This window comes from Orbicella franksi, chromosome 15 (genome assembly GCF_964199315.1).
Source record: "Orbicella franksi chromosome 15, jaOrbFran1.1, whole genome shotgun sequence".
Lineage (NCBI taxonomy): Eukaryota > Metazoa > Cnidaria > Anthozoa > Scleractinia > Merulinidae > Orbicella > Orbicella franksi.
This window is the reverse complement of record NC_138159.1, coordinates 18,836,502-18,856,627: the sequence shown is the minus strand read 5'-3', so window position 1 is coordinate 18,856,627 and position 20,126 is coordinate 18,836,502. Positions and strand designations below refer to the sequence as shown.

The window sequence follows — 20,126 nt, the reverse complement described above, 5'->3', positions numbered from 1 at the left end:
AGGAAAAAATATGTCTTTATGTCGATGCTGACATTACCTACATAAGCGATTATGTCGTTGTGTCATATGTCGTTATGTCCAATGTTGCCAATGTGACCCACTCCTAACAGAGATGGAACTTTATTTCTAAATCATTACCTTGAGATGCTGAAAACTCGGCATAAGCATCTGATAGAGAGCTAGCTCTTCATTTGATATGGACATTTCAAAGTTACGTGCTATGCTGTACATGCGAGTGACAATGTTGTACTCTTTCTCCAAAGAAGCAATCTCATTTCCCATACGTGACAAGAAGATGAGATGTTCCACAAAGGCTTCTACAGTGTCTGCCATTTTGTCCAGCTTCCTTGAAGCGTGCTGTAGGAGAGAAAGTTTTGGTTAGCAGGTTAACTAATGGAAACTCTGTGTCTGCTCCTATGTATCAGAATAGTTTCTGTAACATGAAGCACCTTGATGTAATTCATCTGAGTCCATCACAGGTATACCCACAACATTTTGATTCTGAACCCAAGTCTATTTTACCCTCAATGGTATCCATTTTGATTCTGAACCCAAGTCTATTTTACCCTCAATGGTATCCATTTTGATTCTGAACCCAAGTCTCTTTTACCCTCAATGATATCCATTTACAATCCTGGGTAAAGAGAGGAGATGTGAGAATGAAGGTTTTTTGGCAGATAACAGAACATTAGAACCTTAGTCTCTAACGTCTCTATCTGGAATTCAACACTGTAACCATTGTATAATTAGGTCACTTTCGCACCCCTATTTGGTCCGTATTCCTCTGTAAATGCACGGGTAACAAAGGAATGCTTTCAGGAGTTATAGGTCATCTGTAGACTGGGCCTTTTTACAGTAAATGAGGAAGAATTTGTACCAATTGCTTTGCGAGAGCAAAACATCTACGTGCAAAAAGCTTAGCATTCCAAACAAAAGATGGAAAATGTAGCGAGAAATGAGAGAAGCTTGTGTAATTTTAAACCCAAGAGACAGTGTTTCACAACAGATCCAAATACCAGGCAAGTATTTTTGATTCATTTCAGTTCGGTATGATTGAAGGCTCATGTGAAGTTACCGTACCTTGATGACATTTAGGAGGACATCATTTCTCTTGGCAGCAATAAAGGGGAGATGTCGGCCTACAGCTTCGAGAATTTTTTCAGGGTAGGGAAGACAATCGGTTTTAAATCCAGTAACGTCTACATGAAACAGTCCAATCCTTTTATCCAATGTCATCTTTGCCATCTCAAGTACCTGTTAAAAATAAGTTCTTGTTAATAAAACATATGTTGAAAAAAACTAGTACAATCATTGTTTGAGATGGCTGACTGTTTGACCTGAGCTAAGCATGTACTTTAGAATTCCTCTGCCTCAAACACAGATAACAATGCATGGGAAAACCTTACATTGTCTACATGTAATGACATTGAGGAATTTTTTATATCTGTAAAGGAAACATTTGACAAGGGCCTTAACTTAAAACAAGTCACAGAAAACCAGTTGAAATATACTCAAAACTTAACTACTCAATCTGCAAGTACAAAATGTCAGTACAATGCTCTGAACACACTGTCAGTGACATCTTTCAGGACAAACCAGTCAATACACGTGCACATTTTCCGTTGCTGTTTTCTTTTCTGCTAGAGCTGCTTGACTGTCTGAATATGGCTTGTAAGACAAAGTTTATTGGTTTCACATCTTGTCTTAGATTAGTATTAAATGCATGATACGGGTGGACCCTTGAAGATATAGAACTAAATTAATGATTTACACAATGTAGTGAATTAACACAGTGAAGTACACAGTGTAGTGAATTAACTGTTCAGTATCAGGTCTAGGTTTAAGCACGCTATACTGCTTTCGAACGGACTTTTGACCTAGTATTGAATGTACAATGAATGCGGACCTTTGAAGCTATAGAATTAAATTACAAAGTCAGTGAAATAAATTAACTGTTGTGTAAAAGGTCTAGTTTTCAGCACACTATACTACTTTAGAATGGACTTAGTATTCTGACCTAGTATTGAATGTACAATGTATGTGGGCCTTTGAAAATATGGAGATAATTACACAGTCAGTGTAACGAGTTAACTGTTCTGTATTCGGTCTAGTTTCATGCCCAATATGCTACTGTAGAGTAGAGTGAGTATTCTAACCTGCTCTGTGTGCTGGTTAAGCACAGCATAGAATTCTTCAGTGTCCCATTCTCTTTCTTTAAGGGAGCCATCCACATCTACTCTACGTGATTTGTCCACCATAACACAGAATCTTCTAAATTTCTGAGCAACAATGACAAAAATAAAAATTTATAATGTTACTTTTGCGTCTTTTAATCCAACAAAGGCTTTTCATGTTGCTTGCCTTATTGAATTTACGTTCCCTGGTTAACAGCCCACACAAATATATTAACATAAACAAACCCTTTACTGTTTCCTCAAACTGAACACAATGCACAGAGAAATTATTATTTCATGACCTTCAAGCCACAAGAATTTAAGTGAACTGGAAGAGTGGGGTCAAGATAAAAAGTTGTCGAAACCCTGATTTCACAATACAGAGGATCCCTTTTGGAAATGTGCAAGTTATAAGAAACTTACTGACCACCGTGAAAGAAGGGGACGAACCTAGCAACAGACAGGGACCAGTTTACAAGATCAAATGCCCCGACTGCCAGGCTTCCTACGCTGGTGAGACTGGCAGAAACCTTAACACGAGACTGACTGAACAAAAACGAGCCACAAGAAATGGTGATGACAACAATCACATTGCTGTACATCATCAACTGACAAACCACAACATTGACTGGGACTCTGCTCAGTGCTTAACCTACAGTACAAACTATTTTCAACAACTGACTCTGGAAAGCTGGTACACTAACCTAGAACAAACGCCTCTTAACAGATGTCAACAACTACCGGTGCCTTACAAACAACTTATTATGACGGAAACGAAACCAACAAATGGACTTCTACCAGACCGACTTAATTTGACTAACAATACACAGACCAAAAACTGACCAATCTGACTAACAATAGACGGATCGAAACCCACCAATGACTGATGACAAACTTTACACGAGTCTTTCAGCCAGTACCATCATGGCTAAACTGACCAATCACATTCAACAGACCAGATTTAAAACATCATCTACTGACAAACACTATTCACTTGACTCTGAAGATGACTTCCGCTCAGGTTGTCGAAACGTCAGTCACCAACAACAATTCTTTTCAGAACTACTCTCAACCGGAAGATCACACCATACGAACTACTGATACTCCTGGGTTCAAACCATTTACTATGTTATAAAAAACTATTACCTTTGAATAATTGAGGACATTGTCCACTTCATCTTTGATCTGATGAAATATCTGACCAACATCGTTCTGATAATCAGGATCCTGACCAAACAACAACTCTGAGTCAGGCCAGGGAATCCGCTTGGCTTTCTCCTCTTCAACTACATCACGTGACAAAGCATACACAACATCGCTGGTCGGTGGATTAACATAAATGGACAACTCTGGGTCATAGACTAAGCTTTTGAATGATGCTGCAGTTTGTTCAAATCCATAAATAATGTTGTAAAGAGCTGTTTCAAAATCCTAGGGAATAATTGAAAGTCAAAGTGAATTTTAATCTTCCAACACTATGGACATTCAGAAAATAGCAAATAACTGTAACTCTGGGAACCCTTCATATAGTGGTATTGAGATGTACATAGCTAAGTACAAATCTCTACCAGGCCTGCCGCTCAAAGCTCACTCTGTCAGGATTCACAACACACTCAGCAGTTCTTTCAAATGTATATCCCGAGTTTAAAGATGGAACTCTGTAAATTTGACACTGCACACATCTCCCATGTAGTCAAAGCATAAAGGAAAACACAGTCAAATTTATACTTCTCAAACTTATTAACAATTCATCAAGTTAAAACAAAGCAAATCACAACCGTGAAGGAGGTTTGGATACCCGGTCTTAATTAGCATAGATTTTGACGATTTAACTTCTCAATTTACTCCTCAGTTTTTGTTCCGATTGAGAAGATATATCAAACACTCGAGACAGTGTTTCATTGGCCATCCAAACACCTCAAATTTCGTCAAAACTACTCCGCTGCGCATCGTATTTTCAACTCTCTTCTCAGTGTTTGGATATCCCGATGAAACACTGTCTCTTGTGTTTGATATATTACATCAAGCATTTCAAATGTGCACTCCCCAGCAGAGCCAGATCACGTTTGCCTTTCTTAAAGTTTGTCAAAACCCTTGCGCTTCCATAAAAACCTCATGAAAACCAGGTTTTAGGACTGCACTCTGGATTGGGAAGTCCCAGTTTGATAAATGGGTAGTTAAATGATTAGGATAACCCAGCAATTCACAAGTATAACTAGTGTGTCATCCACTGGGGGTAGAAAAACTCCATGGCTCACAAAAGCTCCAGTGTTATGGGAATTTTTGCATGGTACAGTCTTAATCTACCATCAGCTACTATGAAAATCAGTGTAAAATTTTGTGAAAGCTTCTAGTCCAAATTCAACGTCACCTGTTCTGTTGGTTTGAGAGAAATGAAAGACTTGGTTGTCTGCGAGGTATGACTGCTGAGAGAAGTCACTGAAGGCTCCTTTCCAGAGGTGACTGTCATTGTGTCATCAACAAATGATGTCCCATCAGCAGTGTTAAGTGTAGACTTCTCTCCAGTCTCTGGCCGTTGAGAGTGGACATCAAACGTGACTGTTTTCTTATCGGCTGAAAAACAAAGTAACACATCTAACTACATCCTCAGAGTCAAGAATTGACTTGACACTTGACTCTGCTGATGTTTTCCACTCAGGTTATTGAAATGTCAGTCAACAACAATGTTCAGTTCCTTTCAGAATTACTCACCCAGATGATCACAGAAGATGAACTTCTGATACACCTGGGTTTAAACCATTTACTACGTGTATGTTACATCTAACTAGCAGGGCTCGACTTTCAGGAAAAAACCTTGGGGCCAGCTGGCCTGTAAGTTTTCAGATTTATTCGTAAGCAAAAGTATTTCAATGAGAAGCATGAAAAATTAGTCGCCAGTGAAAAAAAATTGGTCGCATTGGAAACCCCAGCGAGCACAACATTGAGCTCTGACTAGACATATGCGCCTTATAGGATTTCACAAAGAGGATTTTTGGAGGGAGGGCTGGCTGCTGCAAATTTTGATGACAGTCATTGAGAATGTTTTCTTAGTACTGGTCAAATGGTTCATGCCAAGGCAGCTTTATATTCATGCAGTATTCTGACCCTTTTCTTTTGAGTTAATTCTTTAGTTAATAAATAGATTCACTGTTGAATCTTACCACCATCTTCCATAGGTGGAACATTTAAGACCAGCTCCACCTTCAAGAGTTCTACTGCCTTTTTCTCTTCTTCATCATCGCTGCCAAATACAACATCTGGTTTGACTTGGTCATCAAGAGTTGGCTCCATTAGACTCAGATGAACAACAGACCCTGTATAGTATTGTAAAGAATAGTATACTCAACTGACTTAGATTGATACTACAACTTTGATCGCTTTATCTGATTAACTGGTTCACTCATATCTCGAGCATGTGTAAACAATGTTCCAATGTGCTGCAATGCCAAACTTGTACATGTACCCTGAAAGCCCTTGTTATCATACACAGTTATCAATTAAAGACTTCACAAAAGCCTTATTAGCTTCCCTGGGCTTCTTTGCCTTTTACATTAGTTCTTCCACAACCTCAAACTGATTATCTTAAGAGAAGTTTTTCATACCGTGGAGCTCAGACAGTTGTGGAACAACTTACCTATAGACCTAAGACAAGCATCTTCAATGACCGATTTCAAATCTAAATCAAGTTGCCACAGTTTAAAGTAATATCTTAATTTTAAGTAAATTTTTAGACATGGTCCATGAAAAGCAGTTTTTTTCTTTTAAATTTTTGTTGTAAGTAGGCAGATAGGTAGATAGTCCAGCAACTTTGTTGACTGATGGAAAAACCGTGTATAAATAAAGTTATCTTATCTTATCTTATCTTATACATTGATATTTCATAAATAAATTGATTTACAAATGCCAAATGATCAAACAAACAATACCCTGCACAGAAGAGGCCTTCACTTGAGCTAACAGTGTCCTCAATGCTACAAGGACTAGTCGTCTTAAAAGTTCCATCACTAGAAAGTCAATCAGTCTAATAAAACATGTCAAACGATGAAGGACACCTCTCCACTGAGACATTTGTGTAAATGTTGGCTGCCCATCTCCATCTTTGCCTAAGAATTTGTGGAATATAAGGCAATGAATGATGAAATGAAAGCTACAGTGTATTGCATCCTTACTGTTAGGAAAAAGATTACCATTATGAAGCTGTACAGCAAAAAAGTAGCTAGCTTAGAAAGCATTAAATAGCTTTCTGTTCCCTTTCCATGTACACCTTGTCTAGTCTCTTCATCAACTACTGTATTTATTCAATCAAGTGTCCTGGGTGCTTATTAAATTTTTGGACCTTGAGAGTGCCGGTGCTTATTCAAGATGGGTGCTTATTCGAGGCTGGGTGCTTATTAAATTTTCACCATTTTCAGCAAGTAGTAAGTTTATTTTGCACCAAAACAATAAATTTTAACAAAACCTGTACCAAAGCAGAATCAACAAATCTCGGTCTAAGAAGAAGTTTCTTAACAGTACTTACATGTAGTTAATTTCAATCTCATATTGTCACTAAGGTCAATCAGGGAACTCGCTGGTGCACTTCATTTTAAGGGGGAGGCGGGGGAGTGGGGGGCACTTATTCGAGGCAGGGTGCTCATTGGAGGTTGGGCACTTAATCAAATAAATATGGCAGACATTACCTTTTCTTTTCTTTCCATCTGTATTAGTTGCCTTCTTTTTCTTTCGTGCTTCTTTCTTTCTTTCAGGGTGGACCCATTCTGTGAGTCCCTCCTCCTCTGTAATTTTCTAACAGCAATACATTGACATTATTACACCATAAGGTAGTTAGCCTTGAAGTCACCTTGCTTAATTGATAAATTCTGTGAAATAATATTGAATAAGACCGGGGAGAAGGCTAAGAGGTCTTCAGCAAAGATGTGTCAAAGATCTTTAAATTTACAAAAAGTAGAGACTGTCCCTCAGGGCGATGATCAGGCTGGTAAAAATCAGAATGAGTGAAGATGCTTTAGCAATGGTGTAGATACATTCTCAGTGTAGAGATTAGGGTGGCTGTTACTAGAGTGCTAAATTTCCACCAACTCTGCGTGCAGTATTTTACTTCATGTTTAATACAAAGAAGGAAACAGCCATCTTCTCAAAACTAGACAACAGAGTCTGAAACCTTAACTGATCTCCTACCTCACAAGCTTCTTTGACAATTCCTAGCACCTTTACTCTTAGTGCTTCTAGCTTTTCCTTTGCCTCTTGTGCTTGTTTTGACTGCATCTCTTCAAACTCCTTCAGTGTGAAAGTTTTCTGATGATCAGAATAAAGCAAAAAAATGCCATCGTCTCCCTCGCCCACTCCTGTTATGCTGCTACAGGCCTTCTCACAGAGGAGCCTCACACAAAGTATGGCTTGTTGTGTGGCTTTTGTTGCAGAGAAGAGTGAGCCATGAACATCAGATCTGAATGAAAATATTCCACTATCTTATAAATCTTATTGATAATTTATTGAATGAAGTTATGGTTGGTTGCAGCACAGCTGGTCGAACATTTTTAGAGCAGTCTCAATGAATTATTTGTAAGAAAGAATTGAATTATACTGTTGACAAAATTACGTTGAGGGTCCACCCCTTGTGTTCCCTATGTAGCCTTGGCTGGTGTGCACAGACATGCCCAGGGGGGGACTCCCATATTGAAAAGGTTGGGGATGCTCCTTGTCTCGCTTAGGGGTATAAATCAAGGATTCTGGTCTCACTTAGGGTGCTCATGACGAAATGACACCATTTTTAGCTGTCAAAGTATCTTTCTGGGTGCACTCTAAGAAATAATAAAAAATAACTCTTTTTTTCGCTTTTACACTTAATTTCCATCAGTCTACTAGAGGGGGCTCCCTTCCTGAATGGCCACTGGTAATCGAGCCCATTCTATTTAAAGTGGTATCTCTAAGGACCAAATAAAGCTCAAGCCACGCCCAGAATGGTCTCATTTAGGGGTTTAATTCAAATTTTCCGATGAGCATCCACGACCTTTTCATATGAGAGTCCCCCTACCCAGGCAGACATGTGACCCAGCCGTAACCAGGGTGCTTTCTCAAGGGAGAGGAGAGAGGACCATGAAGATGAGGTTACTATTTTTTACCAACCCTGTTGTGTCATGAAGAAATTTTATGCTGTTGCAAATACACTCACCTACTACTACAATTCTTCTGAAATCTGACATTGTTTTTCCAACATGTGTAGCCTTTCCACAATCTAAAAACAAGCATATACAGTTGTACATGTCGTACTTTCTACAGAAAATAAATTTAACTTCAAGTAACTATTACTACTGTTATTGTACACTGTGGTTACTTGCTCTTTTTAACTAGGAACCTTCAGATATTGAAAAGAGAATAAATACAGTGAATAAGTGAATAACATGTGGATTTTAGTTTTAATTAGTTGTTGTACCTATTATTGTACCTTTTTGGAATGCTTCAGCAGCACATCAGGCACAATTTGCTAAGTCATAGTCGGTATTTTTCGGAGATATAGTTAAGCCAAAATATTTCCCACATGGCATGACCAAGCACTTGAACATAGCCATATCAGGTCAATGACTTGATATCGCAGAATATCAAGACAGTAGCTATGGCGTCTGATTGGCCGATTGTGAATTTGCATACGGAAAGATGACACATGATGCCCATTAGTTGCGGTTGACAACTATTAGCTTTTGCTGAGTATAAAACTCTTATCAAAATAAAATATATGGGTTCATGACCAATCATGAGGTCACGATGGCTGGATATTGGCCAAGTTGTTGTTTTTTGCATTCTTTTTTTTTTTGGATTTATTATATGTAAAAAGAACACTTAATATTTTCTTGCGGGACACAGTAGGTAATTCTAAGCTGGCAAGATAGCGTTATCTCACCCGCTCAGGTAGCCAATCACAGGATTTGGTTCATCGTGCCTGCTAACAGAGCTAGCCATATAATAAAGCTACAGATAACAATAACAAATTGTTAATACTTGCCTGAACTTGGCAAAGGTTGCTACACCAAATATTAGATTAAATTGTTTTCTTTCATAAAGCCATCTCTTAAGCGGGGTCAGCTCTGAATCAAATCCCTCTCTGACCTGAAAACAACAGGGAAAATCATCTTTAGTTACTAATCCTGCATTATGTAAAAGTTAAAGGTAAGGACTCAGGGGCAGACCCAGGATTTTTCAAAGGAGGTGGCTGCCGTACCTTGGGGTTGCAGAATCAATGAGGCATGCTCCCGAAGTGTTGCAATTTGTTACACCAGAAACACTAGCAAATAAGCCACAAACTATAAATTACAATGAGGCGCCTGTCCAGAGTGTTTGCCTTTGATTCTGCCATAATATTTACAATCTTCGTCATTTTTGTTTTTGCTTCTCCATAATGAGGGGTGGCTAGCCACCCAATCCACCCGCCTTCCCCCAAATCAGCTTTTTGTTTATCACTGGTGCAACAGTTTTTGTAAAAAAAAAAGCTCATTTTAGCTTACAAATAAGTAACAAGACCAAACTGTCTCAACATAACAGAAACACAGACAAAGGATGTCCAGTAAAGGTCAAGTTTGGTGACCTTTTAAAAAAAATTGGGTTTTTTCTTTATGGGTCCATCAATTGTTGACTAACTGACCACTGTTGAGAGATTATTTTGGCAGCTGGGATGCATTTTAGTGGCCTTTGCCTTTGTGGGGAGGTGGCTGCTGTAGAGAGGTTAAAGTATGAGTGAATTTAAGGGCTGTCCACTGAGACAGAGAAAAAAAGTGGCTGTTGAACAGAGATCGCCGTTAGTGGAGGTTTGACTGTGTAGTGATATTAACAGCCATGCTGTATCAAAACTACTGTAAACCCACGTTGTGAAAATAATCCCCAGTCATTAAGTAACACACCTGTGTAACAGCAGAAGCAGTAACTGTAAAATAATGCGCACTAGACTGTGCTTCATGTGATGACACACAAATCAAGTCATAAGGATTGTAACGTGCAGCTCTCTCTGCTCGGTTTTTAGACAGGCAGTACAAGAATTTCCCATCATCTTCTTTAATGTATAACCGATTGATATTGTTCTCATCAGCATCTGGGTCCTCCCCATTGGCAACGGCATCCAAATCTGTGCTCATGTTTAGTCTTTGACGTAGCTTCTTTATGACGTCTGCTACGCCTAAGCCAAGAAATTCTTCATCTGTTGGGACTCCTTGAGAAGGAAGGCTTCCCATGTTTGCATTGAAATCACGTCTCTGGTTTCTAGCAGGAGGACGCTGTGATTTCCCAGATGAAACCCGAGATTTAAAAGAGTTTGGTCTACTGTATGGGGTTTCACTTGATACAAAGGAGCAGGATTCATCAGCACTTTTACCAAGAGATGCAACAGATGGCGCCTGAAAAAGAGAACAGCTTTTTTTGATTAAGCATATTCATCACTATAAACAACATTTCAACACTTGAAAATACCTGGCCAACCAGCCTTCCATCACCAGAGAATGCACTCATCTGTTCTGGCAGGTTTAAATTTGCCAAGCCATCAGAAATAACAGCTCCTTGTTCTACTGCAGCAGCTCCATCGGTATCTCTTGAAAACTGTGATTCCAATTCCGATGCTTCTTGCATGTTTGGGACGACTTCTTTCTCGGGTGGCATGGCTCCCTGTTTGATTGAGACTGGCTCTTTTGGGAAACCCTGGTTTCTTTGCACTTGTAACCTGTTGAAGTCTCTTCTGAACATAGTGGTCCTATAGGTGCCCATTGTTGACCTGGGGCCACCCTTGGGAGGAGGATGAGGAGTTCCCTGTTGAAGACAAAAAGCAGAAAGGATGGTTTTATCTGTCTTAGGGGTGGCAAATGGTAAATGCGAGACTTTGCGAGATGACGAGATTAGCGTTTTTCTTTGCGAGCCCAAGACATTTTGATAAAAAATTTTATACACAAATTTTGACCTCCCCTCAAGCACTGAAGAGATACATCTCCCCCAAAAATCTGGGTTGAAAATGCACGTCCCAAATTTCTTCCCAGTGCCCTCAATTCTCCTGTATTAATAACGGATGCGTTTATACCCTACTAAATACTCTACATCCACAACAAAGGTCCTTGGTGACATGTTTGCACATGCAAAATAGCAAGGCTTTAAAATACACTGGATATTTCTGTAGAATCAAAAACTTGTTAGGTATTTGGGAAGCAGGGATGGCGCAGTACTAGTGAGAGCGCTCCCCTCCCACCAATGTTGGCCAAGTTTGATTTCAGCCCCATCCATACTGTGGGATGAGTTTGTGTTGGCTCTCGCCTTGCTCCAAGGGTTTCTCTGGGTTCTCTGGTTTTCCTCCCTACACAAAAACCAACATGTCCAAATTCTAATTCAACCAGGATAGAGGACCCGCATGAAAACCAGCTAAGGCTGATGGGGCTTCCTCTCTAAATATTGTAATTTTATAAAGTCTACAAGGATTTTCCAGAGGCAGAACCTCAAATCTCCAGAGCTTAATGGTTAATGCAAGGCTAGACAATGCTATCCACATTCAATAGAGGATGAAGCTAAGGGAAAAAGATTTAAATCCCCAAATAGGCCTTATTCCATATGTTTTGCATGGATGTTTTACATGGATGTTTTCACGGACATTTTTATGGAGCACGAACCTGGAAAATGCTTGTAAAGCCACTAAAGCTACATTGTATGGCCTGAGCATAATTCACACCACAGGACTGGCTATCTCCAGACCATCCTGATATTTCCGAAGCCGGGATTGATCTTAAAACAGCTTGAGGATTACTTTGGGGATTAAAGATCTGATGGGTGATTAAGGTACCCTTAACCCTGCACAGTAGGTTGCCAAGATTTGTTTGGCTCTGCCAAAACTCTCGACAAAGTTTGCCTCCACAAAATTTGGAATTTGCTAATCTCCTATGCACTTGAAAACACCAAAATATTTGATAACCACAGGCGTCAATCATGTTCAAAGCTAACACCTTCCTTTGGGTTCAGTTTGCAGGAAAGTGACCTTAAATTATATCAAGAGATAATGTTGCCTCTGCGTTCTGTTGCTTATATTCTTTTTTTTCGTCCTTCAAGCCATTTAGTTTGCTCGATGGCAGTCGCTGCTTTATTATGCCAGTGGAGATTTCATCTCTTTCATCTTCATTTGGAGTTGCACAACCAATCAATCAATCAATCAATTTATTAAAGTCATTGCATGGGATTTAGGTTGCCCTCAGTATCCAAGCCAGAGGCTTATATATAAAACGCATGACTAAAATAAAAAAGATAAAATTAAATAAGTAATAACAAAGTAATTCATTCACAGAAGAATCCATTCGTTCGCAGAAGACAGCAAAGGGTTCAACCATATCTCTTCGTTGTCCTCCATCTTAATAGCTCACTTGCTGCTCGAAAATTAAATATTTTGGGGGCTTCTGCTGAATGTATAGACTCTAAAAAGCGAGATCAAATTTCCTTGATTGACATTTTCAGTCACATTAACACCTGCAAATTGTAAAATCTGACAGCTTTTGACACTTGACAAAAACTTGTCCCGCTCCTGAGGCAGGGCAACAAAACTTTTGAAATTTGGTATGGCTTGACAAACATCTTGGTAGGAAGAAAAACACTGTACACACTTATAGAATGGAACTGATGACAAATATTTTTGCAAGACAAACAAAAATTCCCCTAGTGCACATGGGCCATAACTCTGTAACATTTCATTCTCTCTAGCCACCTGGTAAATTAATATCTAGTTGACATGTACTAGGGTTTGTGTCATTCATTACATAAACAATATCCTCAACTTAGGGCAAAAATATGCTTGCATATTTGTCCACAGACATTATCTGTTCTGAGAAGCAAAAACTGTGAGCTTTGCAGAATAGGTAATGTCCAAGGACAAATATCTGTGCATATTTTCACGCTAAATCTAAAGGCTATATATTGTGTCTATTATCTTTCAAATATTTTGTACAACACATGCAGTTTTGAAAATTGGGGAATATCCCGGGGGCAAGAACTCCCTTATATGGGCTATGTAAGTACGTGCAGCCCCAAAGGGTATGGTTTTTCAGCCGTTTTGGCCATAAATACCGTATTGATTTTGGCCATTTTGGGTCTCAAACAGGGTATGGTTTTTGCACTCTAGTCTTGAATTGGGTATCTTTTTTAGAAGAAACTATTTTTTTAATATTATCGGTAGGACCATCAACAAAAAATCCCTTCATAAAGTATGTTTACCGCATTTGTGCTAGCCACAAAGGTCATAAATAGGGTTTCGAATTTTTGGTCAGCTCATAAACAGGGTAAGGAAAATCGCAGATTTCAGTCATAAGTATGGCAATACACCTAATACCCATAATACCCCTAATTACTCCTAATACCCCTAATACCCCTAATTACCCCTAATACCTCTAATACTTCTAATACACCTAATACACCTGATACCAATAATACAACTAATACCCCTAATAAACCTAAAACCCCTAATACCCCTAAAACCTCCAATACCCTAATACCCCTAATTACCCCTAATTCACCTAAAAAACCTAATTTCGTTAATACCCTTAATACCCCTAATACGCTAATTACCTAATACTAATACACCTAATACTAATAGAGCGGTTTTGAATTGAGTGTCGAAAGTAATCAGGCAATTACTTTGGTTTTGGTTTTGGTTTTACTACGGTTTGAGATTGGCTGAGTAGTCTAATTGGTAAGTAACTGGTTTGGTTTTGGTTTTACGACACTCAATTAAAAATTGCTCTAATACTCCTAATACCCCCGAATTACCCCTAATACCCCCAATAAAGCTAATACCCCTAATACACCTAATACCCCTAATACACCTAATACTAATAATACCCCTAATACCCCTAAAACCTCCAATACCCTAATACCCCTAATTACCCCTACCATCCCTTATACACCCAATAAAGCTAATACCCCTAATACACCTAATATCCCTAATACCACTAATTACCCCTAATACTCCTAATACACCTAATACTAATAATACTCCTAATACCCCTAATTACCCCTAATACACCCAATAAAGCTAATACCCCTAATACACATAATTACCCCTAAAACCTCCAATACCCTAACACTCCTAATACACCTAATACCTTTAATATCCCTAATAAAACTAATACTCCTATTACCCCTAATACACCTAATACCCCAAATACCACTATTATTCCTAATACCCCTAATGCCCCTAATACCTCTGATACACCTAACACACCTAATATCCCTGATACCCCTAAAACTTCCAATACCCTAATACCCCTTGTTACCCCTTATACCTCTAATACACCTAACACACCTAATATCCCTGATACCCCTAAAACTTCCAATACCCTAATTCCCCTTGTTACCCCTTATACCTCTAATACACTTAACACACCTAATATCCCTGATACCCCTAAAACTTCCAATACCCTAATACCCCTTGTTACCCCTTATACCTCTAATACACCTAACACACCTAATATCCCTGATACCCCTAAAACTTCCAATACCCTAATTCCCCTTGTTACCCCTTATACCTCTAATACACCTAACACACCTAATATCCCTGATACCCCTAAAACTTCCAATACCCTAATTCCCCTTGTTACCCCTTATACCTCTAATACACCTAACACACCTAATACCCCTGATACCCCTAAAACTTCCAATACCCTAATTCCCCTTGTTACCCCTTATACCTCTAATACACCTAACACATCTAATATCCCTGATACCCCTAAAACTTCCAATACCCTAATTCCCCTTGTTACCCCTTATACCTCTAATACACCTAACACACCTAATATCCCTGATACCCCTAAAACTTCCAATACCCTAATTCCCCTTGTTACCCCTTATACCTCTAATACACCTAACACACCTAATACCCCTGATACCCCTAAAACTTCCAATACCCTAATTCCCCTTGTTACCCCTTATACCTCTAATACACCTAACACATCTAATACCCCTGATACCCCTAAAACTTCCAATACCCTAATAGCCCTTGTTACCCCTTATACCTCTAATACACCTAACACATCTAATATCCCTGATACCCCTAAAACTTCCAATACCCTAATTCCCCTTGTTACCCCTTATACCTCTAATACACCTAACACACCTAATACCCCTGATACCCCTAAAACTTCCAATACCCTAATACCCCTTGTTACCCCTTATACCTCTAATACACCTAACACACCTAATATCCCTGATACCCCTAAAACTTCCAATACCCTACTACCCCTTGTTACCCCTTATACCTCTAATACACCTAACACACCTAATATCCCTGATACCCCTAAAACTTCCAATACCCTAATAGCCCTTGTTACCCCTTATACCTCTAATACACCTAACACACCTAATATCCCTGATACCCTAAAACTTCCAATACCCTAATTCCCCTTGTTACCCCTTATACCTCTAATACACCTAACACACCTAATATCCCTGATACCCCTAAAACTTCCAATACCCTAATACCCCTTGTTACCCCTTATACCTCTAATACACCTAACACACCTAATACCCCTGATACCCCTAAAACTTCCAATATCCTAATTCCCCTTGTTACCCCTTATACCTCTAATACACCTAACACACCTAATATCCCTGATACCCCTAAAACGTCCAATACCCTAATTCCCCTTGTTACCCCTTATACCTCTAATACACCTAACACACCTAATATCCCTGATACCCCTAAAACTTCCAATACCCTAATACCCCTTGTTACCCCTTATACCTCTAATACACCTAACACACCTAATACCCCTGATACCCCTAAAACTTCCAATACCCTAATTCCCCTTGTTACCCCTTATACCTCTAATACACCTAACACACCTAATACCCCTGATACCCCTAAAACTTCCAATACCCTAATACCCCTTGTTACCCCTTATACCTCTAATACACCTAACACACCTAATATCCCTGATACCCCTAAAACTTCCAATACCCTAATTCCCCTTGTTACCCCTTATACCTCTAATACACCTAACACACCTAATATCCCTGATACCCCTAAAACTTCCAATACCCTAATTCCCCTTGTTACCCCTTATACCTCTAATACACCTAACACACCTAATATCCCTGATACCCCTAAAACTTCCAATACCCTAATTCCCCTTGTTACCCCTTATACCTCTAATACACCTAACACACCTAATATCCCTGATACCCCTAAAACTTCCAATACCCTAATACCCCTTGTTACCCCTTATACCTCTAATACACCTAACACACCTAATACCCCTGATACCCCTAAAACTTCCAATACCCTAATTCCCCTTGTTACCCCTTATACCTCTAATACACCTAACACACCTAATACCCCTGATACCCCTAAAACTTCCAATACCCTAATACCCCTTGTTACCCCTTATACCTCTAATACACCTAACACACCTAATATCCCTGATACCCCTAAAACTTCCAATACCCTAATTCCCCTTGTTACCCCTTATACCTCTAATACACCTAACACACCTAATATCCCTGATACCCCTAAAACTTCCAATACCCTAATTCCCCTTGTTACCCCTTATACCTCTAATACACCTAACACACCTAATATCCCTGATACCCCTAAAACTTCCAATACCCTAATTCCCCTTGTTACCCCTTATACCTCTAATACACCTAACACACCTAATATCCCTGATACCCCTAAAACTTCCAATACCCTAATACCCCTTGTTACCCCTTATACCTCTAATACACCTAACACACCTAATACCCCTGATACCCCTAAAACTTCCAATATCCTAATTCCCCTTGTTACCCCTTATACCTCTAATACACCTAACACACCTAATATCCCTGATACCCCTAAAACGTCCAATACCCTAATTCCCCTTGTTACCCCTTATACCTCTAATACACCTAACACACCTAATATCCCTGATACCCCTAAAACTTCCAATACCCTAATACCCCTTGTTACCCCTTATACCTCTAATACACCTAACACACCTAATACCCCTGATACCCCTAAAACTTCCAATATCCTAATTCCCCTTGTTACCCCTTATACCTCTAATACACCTAACACACCTAATATCCCTGATACCCCTAAAACGTCCAATACCCTAATTCCCCTTGTTACCCCTTATACCTCTAATACACCTAACACACCTAATATCCCTGATACCCCTAAAACTTCCAATACCCTAATACCCCTTGTTACCCCTTATACCTCTAATACACCTAACACACCTAATATCCCTGATACCCCTAAAACTTCCAATACCCTAATTCCCCTTGTTACCCCTTATACCTCTAATATACCTAACACACCTAATACCCCTGATACCCCTAAAACTTCCAATACCCTAATACCCCTAATACCCCGAATTACCCTTTATACCACTAATACACCTAATACTAATAATACTCCTAATACCCCTAATACCCCTAATACCCATAAACACCCCTTATACACCTATTACCCCTAATATCCCTAATACCCCTAATACACCTGATACCCCTAATACCCCTAACACACCTAATACCCCTAAAACCTCCAATACCCTAATACTCCTAATACCCATAATACCCCAAATACCCTTAATACCCCTAATACAACTAATACCTTTAAAACCCCTTCTACACCTAATACTAATAATACCCCTAAAACACCCCTAATATCCCTAATACTCCTAACACCTCTAATACCCCTAATACAACTAATACCTTTAATACCCCTTATATCCCCAATACACCTAATACACCTAACACCCCTACTACCAATAATACCTCTAAGACCCCTAATATCCCTAATACCTTTAATACCCCTAATACACCTAATACACCTAATACTAATAATACATTCCCCTAATACCCCTAATACTCCTAATATCCCTAATACCCCTAATACCCCTAATACACCAGGGGCCCATTACCTGGAGCTTGTATCTTTCATACTGACCCTCTGAGTCAACGCCATTCCATGTCTTTTTATTTTTAGGAGCACCTCCCATGGGGGTTTTCGCAGGTGTTTTCTATAATAGCCAATCATAAGAGAGCTGTTATAAATCACATGCAGGCTACACAAAAGTATTTCACTAATGGCCGAAAGCGTGGAAAGTTCATCAGACAAAAGTTCTGATAGCTATGAGGCAACCTCCCCAGAACACAGCACATCTTCCGAAAGCAGTAGCAAAGAAACAACTCCTGATAATTCTGAGACGAGTTCTAGCCGGGGAAAAGGAAAGACAAAGAAGAAAGGAAGTAGTTTGGTAACAACACAAGTCACATGTCTGCAGGCGAAAAAATGCAAAAATAAAAGAAACCGCTATGTTAGATAAAAAAGGAATGGAAAAACTTTCTGCTTGGATTTTTAGTGCAGAACAAGTAAACAATGTTGAAGAACTGCCAGAGCGATCGGAAAGCTTTCGCCGAACATGTGTTAGGTGTTTCTCAGAAACAACAATTTCAACTTTTGGTGCCTGGGTTTTGCCAAAAATTTTCGATGTTAGCAAAGGAATCTTTTGAAAGTTCTCTGAAAAGCTGCAGAAAAGTGGCATTTTCCATGGCATGGATAAAATCTTGGCCATTTACTTGCTGTACAAAATGAAACCAAATCTTTAGGAGTCTATATCGATCAAAATTTTTCGTGGTCCAAACATGTTAATGAGACTGCCAAGATTATCTCCTCTGGTATAGGTGCACTTAAAAGGTTGAGGCCATTCATTTGCAAAGATACAGCTATATTGCTATAAAGAGTTACATTGCTATAAAGGGCTATTACCGAACCATATTTCGATTATTGCTGTCCTGCGTGGGACAGTCTCAACAACAAGTTAGCTGACAAACTACAAAAACTACAAAATCTCCCCATTAGGGTAATATCACCAAGTCTGATTATTACTCTAGCACTACCGCCCTCCGCGGTAAGCTTAGGATGGGATAACCTCTATATCAGAAGGAAAAAGAAAAAATTGAAATTGATGTTTAAAACTTTGAATGATCAGTCTCCAGAGTACCTGAAAGACCTACTTAAACCCTTCAGCATGGACTTTGGACTTAGAAATAGTGAAAACAAATTGGCTCTACCTAAGCCCTGTACCAATTTTTTGAAACATAGTTTCTGGTACAGCGGGGCACATTTGTGGAATAGCCTTCCATTTAACGTTAGAGCCGTGAGATCTTTTATTAAATTGAGATATGAGATAAATCGCTGACTGTCCTCCTCGTACTCCCTCATGGCAAACATGTAAATCAGGTTCTTTTTAAATACAGTCGAACCTCGATTATCCGTACCTCAATTATCCGGATTTCTCGATTATCCAGACTTTTTCTCTAGTCCCAATTTTGTCATGAATATTTATTAGTCACGATCAAGATCCATAGCAATATTCTTTTTAAAACTGTAGCATTCAAAAGTGCAGTCAAAAAGTGAGTGTGTTTTGCTTTTAAAGAGCAAAAGCAGAGCTCGCACACGTCATAACTAATGAAGAACACTCCAATGAGTTCTGATTGGCCCAAAGTTGACTGGCTCAAGATGTACAGTAGACCATATTGTTTTCCACACGATTTGTAAAAGTGCTGTTTCACGATTAAATGTTGCTTTATTTAAACAGTTTCATTCTTCATTAATATGCATATTTTCAATTATCCAAACCCTCACTTATCTGGACTATTTGGTCTAGTCCCAATTTTGTCATGAATATTTATTAGTCACGATCAAGATCCATAGCAATATTCTTTTTAAAACTATAGCATTCAAAAGTGCAGTCAAAAAGCAAGTGTGTTTTGCTTTTAAAGAGCAAAAGCAGAGCTTGCATGCATCGTAACTAATGAAGAACACTCCAATGAGTTCTGATTGGCCCAGAGTTGACTGGCTCAAGATGTACAGTAGACCATATTGTTTTCCAAACGATTTGTAAAAGTGCTGTTTCACGATTAAATGTTGCTTTATTTAAACAGTTTTGTTCTTCATTAATGCGC

General features: G+C 39.1%; 1 protein-coding gene across 1 annotated transcript in view; it reads right to left on the bottom strand.

The window, feature by feature from the left end:
* The window catches only part of LOC145469337 (dynein axonemal heavy chain 6-like), a 72,872-nt gene that overhangs the window by 48,562 nt on the left and 4,184 nt on the right, over positions 1-20,126 (bottom strand). The window contains exons 2-14 of the mRNA XM_081453017.1: positions 10,629-10,961; positions 10,067-10,555; positions 9,175-9,278; positions 8,347-8,409; positions 7,353-7,620; positions 6,854-6,959; positions 6,101-6,277; positions 5,336-5,488; positions 4,546-4,748; positions 3,321-3,605; positions 2,157-2,279; positions 1,081-1,254; positions 139-357 (exon numbers count right to left, since the gene is read on the bottom strand). Of these exons, the coding sequence (XP_081309143.1) occupies positions 139-357; positions 1,081-1,254; positions 2,157-2,279; positions 3,321-3,605; positions 4,546-4,748; positions 5,336-5,488; positions 6,101-6,277; positions 6,854-6,959; positions 7,353-7,620; positions 8,347-8,409; positions 9,175-9,278; positions 10,067-10,555; positions 10,629-10,961 (2,697 nt within the window). The remainder of the gene's footprint in view (positions 1-138; positions 358-1,080; positions 1,255-2,156; positions 2,280-3,320; positions 3,606-4,545; positions 4,749-5,335; positions 5,489-6,100; positions 6,278-6,853; positions 6,960-7,352; positions 7,621-8,346; positions 8,410-9,174; positions 9,279-10,066; positions 10,556-10,628; positions 10,962-20,126) is intronic.